A 12,998-nucleotide genomic window follows, 5' to 3' on the forward strand; every position below is an offset into this window, starting at 1 on the left:
ATATATATATATATATATATATATATATATATGAAATTCTTCCATAAAATAGAGAATAAAATACCACTTCATATTATATTTAAAGTCCATTTTAGCATTATCTAATGATAGTATGGTACATTCATAATTTTGTTTATAAATCTAAAGCAGTTAAAATTCCCATCAAAAGAAAATGTTTGAAAGTTAATATTCTTTATTGCATTAACCATGTTTTCGGATCGACCCAATGCACTATTATACAAATAAATGAGTTACCGTTTTTAAAAAGAATAGACCAAATATCGCTCGACTCTTCCAGTAAATTGATCAAGCAATGTTTGTAAATCTTTACGCATTATAACAAGCCTTTGTATAGTGTTGCGTTTTAAAGTAGCGTGACTTGTTGAAAATGACGTTGTAACGATTTTTGGATAAAATTGGTAACCAGCTAAAGATATCAAACACCCACACAATTTATAACATGGTCAGAGTTCTTCCAAATTTGTACCTTTCATTTTCTTTGCTAAAGATATCAAACACTTTCAAGCTCTATGAAGCATCGCTTGAGGAACTTTTTTTTTTTTTTTTGTAAATGATTAGAGATTGCAAATACAAACAGAAAGAAACATCCCTATATAAAATAAATACCTCAATACAATAGGCCATAAGCCAAGCGGAAACATCCCTTGTATGAGCTATTTGAAATAGTGACTTTAATTCAAGATTTTAGACTTTTTGAAAAACAAAATTACATATAAGATCCTAAATGTTCAACTTCATAACAGTTTAATAGCTTAATAGTTTAAAAGTAGGGGATCTATCAATAACATCAAGAGACATAAGCTAAGTAATGTCTTAACACATCATAATAAAGTAATAAAGACTTTTACAAATTCCAAAAGCTTGTCCCTCCTTTCATCTTCATTTAAAACTCATAATCTGAACACATATTAAAATAAATATGTTAGATTAGGAAAGCCTAAGGAGCATTATCTGGGGACATTGTAAGGTGCATGACTTGTATAATCCACACACAATGCAAACCCGTAAAAGGTTACAAAACACATCAAGATTAGTAAAATTCAATATTTGAGAAAATAAACATTTCAATGATAAATATATTGTTAGAAACAATATAAAATCTTAAAAATATCAACCAACATGCTACACAGACAATCAAGGAAAGCAATAAAACAACAAAGATACTTAATGTGGTTCGGTTGATGTGACATCCATCCATGGACAAGAACCGGAGAACTCTTCTATTACTCGAATGTTTTCAAAGTGATTACAATAGAATCTCTAGCTACAAATACTTATAATTCTAAACCCCGACAACTATAGCATCGAGCCTAGATACAACTAAACAGGCCTATACTGCAATGGGCTTTGGGCCTAACGACCATCAACCTACTACAAAAACTTATCCCTTCCAAACCGTCTTTCTGGCATCTTCACTAAATTCCAAGTCACACTCTAACACAACAACGTTAACAGAATGCATGACATGCATCTAAAACAAATTCTCAAAGTCCAAAACATTTCACAAATGATGATTGAATCTATGTTTGTGCAAAAATAGAACAAAGCACACTAAACACTTATTATACTCGTTTAAACAAAGTTAGGTACAAGTGAGTCATCACATAAGTACCACACAAAGAGTTGCAAGTCCCCCGTACAAGTGAGGTCGTCTAGAACGTCGTCATAACATCATCAAAAGTTCCAATTTTGGTACCTAAGTCATAAGGAGTCATACAAGTCTCAAGCTCATCTTAAGTTTGACCGATTTAACTGAGTTTTTCCGAGTTTTAGGAGTAGGGCAACTTGACCGAGTTGGACCGATTTCCACCGAGTTTTACCAATTCCGGTTTTTTGCCCGATTCTTAGATAATCGTCTCGACATATACCTGATTCCAAGTAATCGGCCAAGTAGGTCGAGTTTTACAACACTGCTTACAATGATGACTAGATGTTTAATGTCATCTAAAGGACAAAATGTTTGTCCAATTCACTTTAATATGCTCCTTTGTTGACATCAATGTTTTGACCGATTCCCTTTGTTTGACTAATCGCTCCCTTCAATGACAAACACCTCGACAGTTTAGATCTCTATCGTGACACCTTGACCTTCCGCTTCTTTGCTTCACTTTCACAATTTCGAACTAATCCTTGTTCCACCTTGAAATGTTCAACCTTGTCGGTCGACTCTCGACTCTGTAATCCATTGCCCAATGCCTTGTACCTTAGCTTACGATATTGTAAGCTAGATCTAACACCATCCATGATGATTGTCCCTCCAACAACAAATGAGTTCAAAAAGTTATCATACGAAAAAACAAGTGTGATTTGATTAATAACATGTTGGTGAGGGGCTTTGTCATATAGAGCAACTTATGTTTGAGCAACAAACTCATTGCACTTTCTCCATCGAAAGCCTCATATATAACTTCGCCATTTCGCCTGAAAGGGACAACATGATTGTGAAATGAGCCTTCTCTTCTTGTTGTTGGGATTAGTCTCATCCGTATTTATGGGTTTTCCATCGACAAGTTGTTACCGAAACCCTCATCTAGGGGCGGACGCAGGATTTTACGGTAGGGGTTACACGGGGGAGTTAAGGGTTGCACGGTAGTAGAAAAAAATAAAAATTTCGAAATTTTTTCTACTGTGGCCGGAAAATTTAGGGGTTGCCGGTGCCACCGTGGACCACCCCTAGGTCCGCCCCTGCCCTCATCATTTAGCACTCGTCTTGATCCGCTAAAGACTAACGTTATTCTTGTCGATGAACTTCTCAATGACCATTTGAGGAGCCATTAACTTCTTAGAATTGAAAAAAAAATAGTGCCAACTTCTATTAAATTGTTGATATCAAGCGTCTAAGTGACTTCTATAACACAATTGTAGCCTTTCAAACATCCCATGTGGTTGATCTCTCCAACGGGTACTCTAGATGTCCAAGGAAAACTGAACAATTGTCGGAAATTGACACAACTATGTTAAGCACACACGTAGGTCTGGTTTGGGTACTATGACATGACTATGTTAATGACACTTTTGGTTCCCTCTAATCCTACATGTTTATATATGCTTATTCAGTTCATAATCAAAATTAGTAGCATTTCATCGATTGTGTATTGCTTTCATCTTCTATTATTGCTAGATCCATAATTCCACATAATATCCTCGTTGTTTCACCATTAAAAAATATGTAATAGAAAAAATATTATCATTGTGATTCTTCTTCTTTCTTCTTCCTGTATTACTTTCTTTAAAAAAATCTCATTTTCAAAATCCTTTTCTGCAAAGCAATTTGTTACTCATATCAACCATGTCATATTTACTTGTTTCACCTTTCAGCCAATATAAACACTTACTTGATGCAAGTACACACGAAGGCATCATTTTTATTTATGGTCGCTTGGAGAAATGAGACACATTGAAAAATTGAAAACAAGTTACAGATGCAATGAGATTCCTGAAAAAGATGACTTAAAGAGCAGAGTATATCTTCTGATTCATAGAAACAGGAATCATGGAATTTCTTAAGATTTTTTTGTTTTTTTTTTTTTTTTTGCTATCTCGTAATGTTCATCATAATAGATACTTTGGAGAATCGTAAGAACATATAGCAAAAGCTTCGGATGAATCAGTTACAGGAGGTATTAATATTTAATATCATCGGATTTAACAGAGAAAATGAAGAATAGGAGATAGTATCGAGAGTAAATTAAGGCATGAAATCGTAATATGATAAATTTCAACTACAAAACTCAAGAACTAATAACACATTGCATTAGGCAAACATGAAAAAGGAAAAGTTACCACAAATTCGTGATCTAAACAATCGAAATTTTTGCGCCAGCTTCTTCAAGTTGTTTCTTAGCCTCTTCTGCTTCATCTCTCGATATTCCTTCCTTGAATTTCTTCGGAAGTCCTTCAATAAGCTCTTTGGCCTCCTTAAGCGCCAGACTCGTTAAAGCTCTAACGGCTTTAATCGTCGCAATCCTCGCGTTACTAGGAACCTCATCAATCACAACATCGAACTCCGTCTTCTCCTCCACGGCAGCAGGTGCTTCAGCTCCAGCGCCAGGTGCGGCAACAACCGCAGCAGGAGCAAAGGAGGCGGCGGTGACTCCAAGCTTGTCTTGGAGGTACTCAACTAGCTTTTGTGCATCTGCAAGGGTTAGGTTCGAAATTTCATCGCCTAGCTCTACAACCTTCCCCTCGGCAACGGCGGCAACGGGGCGGAGAAATGTCGATCGGTGGGAGAGTTTAGGGGTTCGGAGGGGGAATTCTAGGGTTTGTTTGGGGGAAAAGGCTGCGGGAGATGCAGCTTGAGTGGTGGCAGCGTAGGAAGGATAAGAGAAGGAGCGCAAAGTAATTGTAGAGAGAGTAGAAGACGCCATTAGAGCAGAGCTCGGGAGAGACTGCAAGAGGGGACTGGGGAACGAATGGAGAGATAGGATAAGAGGATAGAGAAGTTTGGTTGATTTTAGATAAACGGTAGAGAGAAGTCGAGTTATTTCTCGATAAATTAATATAGAAGACCCTGATCTTAAAACAGATTGATAAAGATACCCTTCATTTCAAAATTTCTACATTTAAAGCATTGGTTGGAAAGTTCTATTGGCAAGAAAATAGTATTAAGTAAGATTGTAAAAATCGTTTGACGTTAGCTAGTCGGTGGACTAGGGTTAAGGGATTAATCGGCTAGGTGGAGATTAATCGGAGGATTAATCAGGGACCATTAATTGCTAATTTGTTGAATTTTTAAAAATTAAATATGACTAATATCATATAAAAGTTCATAAATATCACTAATATCATAACAAAGTAGGTTAATTTAATTAATACAACGCTAATCATAACTCAAATAGTTTCTATTGAGATATAACTTCTTCAAAGTGTTAAAATTTCATCAGGTTCTATTATTTCACTCATTGTGTATGTACGGATTAATCGATAGGTGTTCTTTTATCGGTCGAGTAGCGCCTAGGGATTAATCAAAGATTAATCGGGCCGTAGTCGGAATTTTTACAACACTGGTTTACACTTATTATTGGAAAGTTCTCTAAGTTTATATTTTCTATTGGTATTACACCAAATTCTATCATTTTACTGATTATATTCATTTATCTAACAAAAATTCAAATATAACAAAACATTGTTGCAACCTGATATGGTGTGCCATATGGTTTTTATCATTTTTTGGTCTCAAAGTAAAAACATAAAAAAAGGTGTGATGTTATGTTTCAACTTCGTAACCTCAAGATGAAGGCAATGGCTCCCCCACTAGACCAAGGCGTAAAGGATAATATATTAATAATGATTTTCCACAAAAATATATTGTTCTGGTTGTAGAGCATTCGTCTTCTTTCTTTTGAGATCACATGTCTAAAACATATCAGTACTCTTTTCTTGTCTTTTTTACTTTGAGGCACAAATAACCATGTCAACAACCATATGGCATGCCAAGTTAGGTTGTAATCAGGAAGAAACTAGTATTTTGGATAATTTCTAGAATAATCTCACTAAAGATATCCAATTTGGTGCAAGTCAATTCAAAGTTAATTATTTTTAAACAAGTCTCGGGTACTTGAATATCCCACCTCATGGCTCATGTATCAAAACAACTGTTTTCTCAAATAATACAGAATGTACAGAACAGTTGATGCTGCTCATGCAAGGCAAGCCGTGTACAGAAATCCAAACATCCTATATTTATTTGTTGGAGTGTTGCATCCAATGATTTGTCCTCAAAAAAGTTGTACTTAATGCAAATTAGCTGTAAAATTCTGCACTTTACTCTATTAACTTATGATTTGGTGAAAGATGGAAAAAAAACTTTAAAAAGGGGCATTAAATTCTGCACTTTACTCTATTAACTTATGATTTGGTGAAAGATGGAAAAAAAAACTTTAAAAAGGGGCATTCCGAGAATCGAACTCGGGACCTCTCGCACCCAAAGCGAGAATCATACCACTAGACCAAATGCCCAACATGTTTAGTATGTCAATAAAGTTTTATTTGAACTATTCATAGTAGGAAACAAACTCAAGCAAACGTGAACCATGGAAGCAAGAAAAAAAAAAAAAGGACATGCTCAGTGCTCACAAAGTCACAGATACATCAAAGTGTTTTTTTATTATTTGATCTATTAAACGTTTACTTGAACTTGTGGCGATAAATAAATTATTCGTATAAAAACAGAAAAGTTACTTTGAATGAGGTTGGGAATTTTTCCGATATTTATCGCAGCCAAATTAAAAATCAAAGAGTCGCCTCCACCATTTTGGATGGGAAGTGGAAACACAATTCAAAGAGGTATAATTTTGAAGTGTTTTTTAAAATGATTTATTAAGTTAATGTTTTTCAAAAAATTAATAACTGAAAAAGGTGTTTAGTAAACCAATTTTTCAAGTAAAAAAATAACATTTTTCAAAAAACAAAAAATTTATGGTTTTTCCAAAAAGTCAATAAGTTGCTTCAAAAACAAAGTCAAACACTATCATCTCGCATGGCTTTTTTTCTTAGCAATTCATAAAGACTGGTTGTAACACTAACAATTTTTGATTTTTTTTTTCAAATTTAAATAAACTATATTTTTTAATACACAAACATTTTATATTACATAAATTATATTTTTTTAAAACACACACATAATACTAAATAAAAAATGGTTATGATAAATTAAAACATAAAGTATGATTAATAGATTAAAACATGACTTACTTCCTAAAAACTTGACCTGATACCTAAAACACGGCTTAATACCTAAAACATGACTTACTATTCGACTTAAAACATAAATTAAAACTATATTTAAGACATAAAAATATTACTATTTATCCAACTGATATTGTTTAGTAATCTTCGTCCTTGCATTGTTGAAAATTCGACAATCATCCTCAGACAAGTTCTTTGTTTTTTTAAGAAAAACTTTAACGTACAGTTCATTTCTCTTTTCTTTCTCAATTCCATATATTTGTCAAGCTTAGTGTCCAACACTTGGATGTCAGTCCTTATCTCCTCAATTTCGCACGATGAACTTTGAACTCTTTTTAGCTTTCTTCTTGTTTTGTCTCGTGATCTCATCCCATATACGAGTTGGAGCTTCATATGGATCTTCATTGTTGAGGTCAATCCATATATGCACATCAGAAGAAGATTGACTATGGGTTGACTCGAAGTTTCTGTTTCGTTTGGACATACCCACAAAATCAACACTTTTTAGATTCACTCATTATGGTTTGGTCATCACAACTCCACAAAACGCCTCATTTGCAAAAGTTTTTCTGATTTTTGCCTTGTAAATTTGACGACATTTTGCTATGACATCCACCTCATTTGCACTGATTTGCAGGTTGTGCGTCGCGTTCATGTAGATGTCGTTGAACTTCATTGAATTTTGTTAGCGGTCCTCCATTTTGAGTACACTTACCTAGTAATGTAGTACTCCTATTCATTCGGGGTACAAAAACTTTTCCAAACTCCAAATTTAAAGGTTGTCGAATTTTGGTCACCCCCAATCGCCAGATCCTCCGATAAAACTAGTCATTCTTGCGTCAATGTCTTCTCTTCTTTATCCGTCCATCCTTGGCATTTTGTCTTTGCTTTTTTTTTTTTACTTTTTCGTTTGGGGCCAACTTCTGGCTTTTCAACGGGTCTTTTTATCGGAAGAATCGGTTAACTCATCGATTAGGTGGCGTAGTTCGGATTGAGAATTAGTTTGAGGTTGGTGTTAGGAAAAGAATTAGGTTTCTTGAACCGTCTCAAATGGATAAAGTTCGGAATTTGGATGGGGTATAGGTTAGGATTGGAAATTAGTTTTGGGTTGGTTTTGGTAAAATGGCATGAGTTGAGATTGGAATTGCATTGTTTATTTATAATTATTATTGGATTATAATTTGAAATTTTGAATTTTTAGAGTTAAAACGGCTACTTCTTTAAAAAAAAAAAAAAAAAAAAAAAAAGTTTTTTTTAGTTCGAAAAATGGTCAAATGTGGTTTAAAAATCTAGTCAAAGTCTAAGATTCCAAGCACCAATCAAATTCAAGCCTTGCTCTCTCTCTCTCCCCTCTTGCTGAAATAATGGTGTATCCCCGGTGGCGAGCCCCCTAGCACGAGCCACACGCAGCCTGGCGAGTGCTAGCGAGACTCTCCCCGCGCCTGACTCCCTATAGCCTAAAGATCCAATCCACCGATTAAACAGTTGTGCACATGGTATATAAAATAGAATAAGAATATAAGTTGCTACACTATAAAGTTTTATCAAGTCTTCGTGTATGAATACTTGTTTTTTTTCCTTCTAATCAAATTGCACAACGCCACAATCAATCAAACCACATTCCTCGTTCCTCACCAGCGGCGGCGTCTCCTCCCATACCAATAAGCAAACGCCGCTATCGATGCCGCCACAACAACCCCAGCCGCTGCATGCCACGGATACACCGCTTTCTCCAAAACCACCAACGAACCCGACCCACCCACATCCACAGGCGGCACCACCACCGGTTGCTGACTCACTGCCACCGCAAACCCAAGACCTTGTCTCTCAAGCTCACTCAAATCCTCAATCTCCGGTTTAACCCTAGTCACATTCGCAATAGCCTCATACTCTTCTTTACTTCCACCTTCAAGAAAAGACCCAACTAATTGACCTTTATTCACCCAATACGCACCGAAACTAGTCCCTGAAAAATCACCAAAATACACAGCTTCCCCTGTATTATCCCCGTAAAACTGCCATGACAATGAGAAGACGCGGGAATAAAAGAATGGTAAGTAATCGAATTCTGGCGTCTTTTCCGGTTCCATTATCGCGGAAACAGCATGTCGGGCAGATTTCCGGGCAGCGTCCACATGCTCGAGTCGTCGGATTTCACCGAAAGTTTTGACCGGAAATGATGCCACGTCACCGACTGCATACACTGAGGTGTTGCTTGTTTGTAATCGGCTGTTGACTTTGATTCCGCCTTTCTCTAAAGTGAGTTGACCTTCAAAGAGGCTTGTATTTGGACGGATTCCGATTCCGACCACTACCAAATCCGCAGGAAGATAACTTCCATCCTTGAGATTAACTCCAGTAACCTGTACATAGTTTTTAACACTCAAATTGATAAAAGAAATTGCTAAAAAGAAAAAAAAAAATGTAGCATTAATTTTACATTTTACCTTCCCTTCTGCGTTGAAAACAAATGACGAAAGAACTGTGCCTTTGACAAAATTTATGCCCTTAGATTTGTAAAATTCTTCATAGTAACTTGCAATCTTGGGGGTGAATAGTCGACCCACTACAAAAAAAAAAAAGGATTGTAAAAGACTTCATATTAAGATATGAAAGGTGGATTAGAGCTGCTTACTGCAATGTGGCTCAGGGAACACCATTGAGACATTTATCTTGTTTATGACCAAGGAAGCAGCACATTCCATTCCGATGTAACCACCACCAATCACCACCGCGTTTCCGCCAGTAGATTTTTGCATGACATCAACAAGTCTGGTTGCATCAGCCACATCACGGAGATAACATACATTTTCAGCATCTGATCCACTTACACCAAACTCTTCAAGCCTCAAAGCCTATATATAATAAAATCCAACAAGTAACTTATCAAATTCTTGTTTTGAAAATCTTTTTATTGAAGGTTTATAAATAAATGACCAGTTTCAGTACCCGGGCACCTGTTGCAATGATGAGAAATTTGTAGCTGATGGTTTCTCCTGTTGCAGTCAGAAGTGTCTTGCGTCTCACATCAGCAGACTTTACCCGAGTACCCAAAATCAGTTCAATTCCTGAAGATTTTTTACAACACCAAATATGAGCAACCACTTGAAAAAACATCACCATTTAATTTCTTACAGTATCTTATTGAATTTAAAGATCATCAAATTTACATGTTTGTTACTTGTTACAGACTTACAGAAAGAAAGATCCAACCATTTTGTGTATTATGTTTTCATTATCAAATATCAATTAAAGAAAGAAAGATCCAACCATACAAAATAAATAAATTTTATGCCAGAAAATGATTTGTGTTCAATGGTTAATACCATGTTCCTTGTACCACTTTGGTGTTAACCTCTCTTCATTGGCACCTACACAGGTATGAAATGCAGGGAGGCGTGCAGGAGCTGTGAAGAACAACAAGTACAGAACATAACAAAGTCAGACAGGAAAACGATGAGACAATAAATGACCCCAAAAGCATGAGATCAATCTTGGAATATGTATTGATTCGAAATAAGGGAAACTAAAATCTGAGATTAAATAATGAATTTTGTAGGAAGGGGGTACCTTCTGGAAGTAGAAAGCCTTTGCTGAGTGCAGGTCTCTCATAAGGAGCCACCTGTAGATAATAAAGATGTGTATCAAGAACAATCAGATTATGTGGATTTTTCTCTCAAACATAATTCAAGCTAGGGAGAGATTTCATCAATAATTCACTGATTTCTTGCAAGTGCAACTGTAATGAATCAGCTTAAGGATTGAATTGAAATTCACTTCATCCATCATTTAAAGTTACATGAAATTATGGTATACGCATGTTAGGTTCCGAAAGGAAAAAGCGATCCATTAATCCAATAGTCATTAAAATCCACAAACAAATAGACATGTAATAGCTTTTATAGGAAAATCGCAGTTACGTGTGCAAACTTTAAGTTCCCACAATCAAGCAAATAGTCAAATCATTAATGATTATTCAAGCACAAGCAAGGACGCAAGCAAGCACATGAGGCAAAACGGCGAACACTTGGCGTGCAAAAGTGTAAACCGAACAACAGCGACCAGAATTAACAAACGAGAGATGATCAATGATTTCAACGTATTCCGCAGACGAAAATGGAAAGAGTAGATTAAAGTTGGCACAGTTGTGAACTAAGAAATTCGATGATAACGAAGATGGAAAATTACAGGTTCTTCGGAGATGATGCAGAGTTCCCCATGTGAGACGCCTTTTTTGGTGAATTCAAGAGCTGCGTAACCGGCGGCGACGCCTCCACCAAGTATCACATACACAAAAGCTCTTCCCATTTCCCCTTCTGTGTGTCTCTCTCCCCCTCCCGCCCACCTAGCCCCTCAAATTCTTTATCTATTTCTAAGCTTCTCTCTCTAGAGAAACAAATAAAACTGGCCCCCCTCTCTCTCTCTCTCTAGATTTAATTTATTTATTATGTGTATCCTCCATACCCATCATCCTATTATTTAAAATGAAATTAACAATTATGGAATGAATTTAACCGCCGTCTTCCCGAGTTCTAATTAAGGAGAGAAATGGAAGGAAACAGTGGGAAAGTGAGGGGTGTAGAAGAAAAATTGTGTTCCCGAAAGTGAAAGGAGGGGAAGGATTTTGGAGTCATATTTTCCTTCCATATTTTCCTTCCAAATTGGGCGGATTTGGAAAGAAAGTAAAGGGAAGGAAAATTTTAAGTTTTATTTTTCTTTCATCCTAACTCGGGAATAGAAAAACTTAAAATTTTCCTTTCATTTCCTTCGAACTCGGGAACACGGAATAATGAATATTTTCTTTCACCTTCCTTTTTTTCCGTCAAAATTTTCTTTCCCTTTCCTATAATAAATTTATAAAAAAAACTCGGGAACAAGGCGTAAATTCAACCAAAGAAAATCATGTCATATCGAATTCGTAATCTACTAAGTAATTAAATTATTTTTTTCGGGTACGATTCATGTTTAAAAAAAATTCATTCAAAAACTATGATTATGAGAGGATATTATAAGTGAATGCTAATTTAACATCTATATATCCGTGAAAGTTCTAATAAATAATTCTAGATTTATAATCTAAATATAAATAATTATTTTAATAATAATAAGTAAGTTATATTTTTTTTTTTAAAAATGACTACAATCTCCGGAACATAGCATTCCAGAGTAGTAGTGTTCATTCCGAAGCTTTTATTACGGAGTATATATTTGTACATTCCGGACGGACAGAGCAATTCTAGAATGCAGTAGTCAACATCGTACATAGACGTGACATTACGCAATCACGGACACATGTTTCGGATTCTAGAAAACATTTTTTTCCGTCCAATATATAAATGGTATCTCATGTAGTTAGTCACTTACTTTGAATCATTCGTAATTATTTGTTATAACTACTTCAATATGAGTTTCTCAAACGGTGACTGCGAAGAAAGATTTATCAACCTGTCTGTTTACCTAAAAAACCTTCGGCGGACCAACTCTTATAGATATATCAACATCAACATAGATGCGATGGATCGTTTCCACTTTGTCTCGTGGATATTGGATCTGTGGTAAAATTATTTTGTGTCATATTTTAATTGTTTCTTTAAAATTTATAACGTTTATATAACTAATTTGTTTGTTTTCCCAAAAGAAATACATTTTCATGCATCCATAGGTTGCTTGTTTCCTGTCATCGTTGAGGTAGTATTCATCTACGAGATGACTACCTAAAAACAATGTTTTTAGCGATTGATATGGACAGAAGCAACCAAGTTGTGTCTATAGCATTTGACGTGACAAATAATGTTGACTCTTGTACCTGTTTCTTGATGATGTTGAAGAAAGCTCTCTGAGAGGGCAGGGGAGCGTCGTTCATAACCAATATATGTCATTAGTTATTGCATAGGTCAAGTATTCTTTAATTATTATCATGGTTATTGTTGTAAAATTGTGTTCATGTATTTACGAACAAAAACTGGTGGAAACAGACAATTAGAACATTTATACTTCCATGCATGCAAATCATATACTATATTTGATTTTCAACAAACATTTTGTCGGCTAAGTCATGATGCAGGCGAGGTGCTTGTCAACTTGCATAAACGTATACAAAATTAAAACCACGTTGCAAAGATGTATCCATAACAAAAGTTATAAATTCGCAGTTAGTCTATAATAATAGGTTTGTCTAAACTTACCACGGTCCCTTTTTTGGAGTTCTATCTGTTTTCAATTTAAATTTTAACACACTTTCTGATTTCATTCTTAATTTTATAGGTGTCTTTCATGGTTTTTTTTTTCTA

At 35.4% G+C, this 12,998-nt stretch overlaps 2 protein-coding genes and 1 non-coding gene across 3 annotated transcripts; all 3 read right to left on the reverse strand.

Annotated features, from left to right (window-relative positions):
- Positions 1-746: 746 nt before the first annotated feature.
- LOC145087748 (large ribosomal subunit protein bL12c-like) lies at positions 747-4,489 on the reverse strand. The gene is made up of 2 exons (XM_079025798.1): positions 3,805-4,489; positions 747-918 (listed from the first exon to the last, which is right to left on the reverse strand). Exon 1 carries the CDS (start codon positions 4,386-4,388, stop codon positions 3,819-3,821), a length of 570 nt encoding a protein of 189 aa, XP_078881924.1. The 5' UTR covers positions 4,389-4,489; the 3' UTR covers positions 747-918; positions 3,805-3,818.
- Positions 4,490-5,907: 1,418 nt separating this feature from the next.
- TRNAP-UGG (transfer RNA proline (anticodon UGG)) lies at positions 5,908-5,979 on the reverse strand. Its single transcript has one exon. It is a non-coding gene; the product is annotated as a tRNA-Pro (tRNA).
- Positions 5,980-8,185: 2,206 nt separating this feature from the next.
- Positions 8,186-11,161, reverse strand: MDAR4 (monodehydroascorbate reductase 4). Its single transcript, XM_079025799.1, has 7 exons — positions 10,897-11,161; positions 10,279-10,330; positions 10,035-10,115; positions 9,658-9,776; positions 9,344-9,563; positions 9,156-9,274; positions 8,186-9,071 (listed from the first exon to the last, which is right to left on the reverse strand). Exons 1-7 carry the CDS (start codon positions 11,014-11,016, stop codon positions 8,340-8,342), a joined length of 1,443 nt encoding a protein of 480 aa, XP_078881925.1. The 5' UTR covers positions 11,017-11,161; the 3' UTR covers positions 8,186-8,339.
- Between the last annotated feature and the right edge of the window lie 1,837 nt (positions 11,162-12,998).

Source organism: Lactuca serriola, chromosome 2, assembly GCF_051521515.1.
Source record: "Lactuca serriola cultivar US96UC23 chromosome 2, Lser_US96UC23_V15, whole genome shotgun sequence".
NCBI classification, from domain to species: domain Eukaryota; kingdom Viridiplantae; phylum Streptophyta; class Magnoliopsida; order Asterales; family Asteraceae; genus Lactuca; species Lactuca serriola.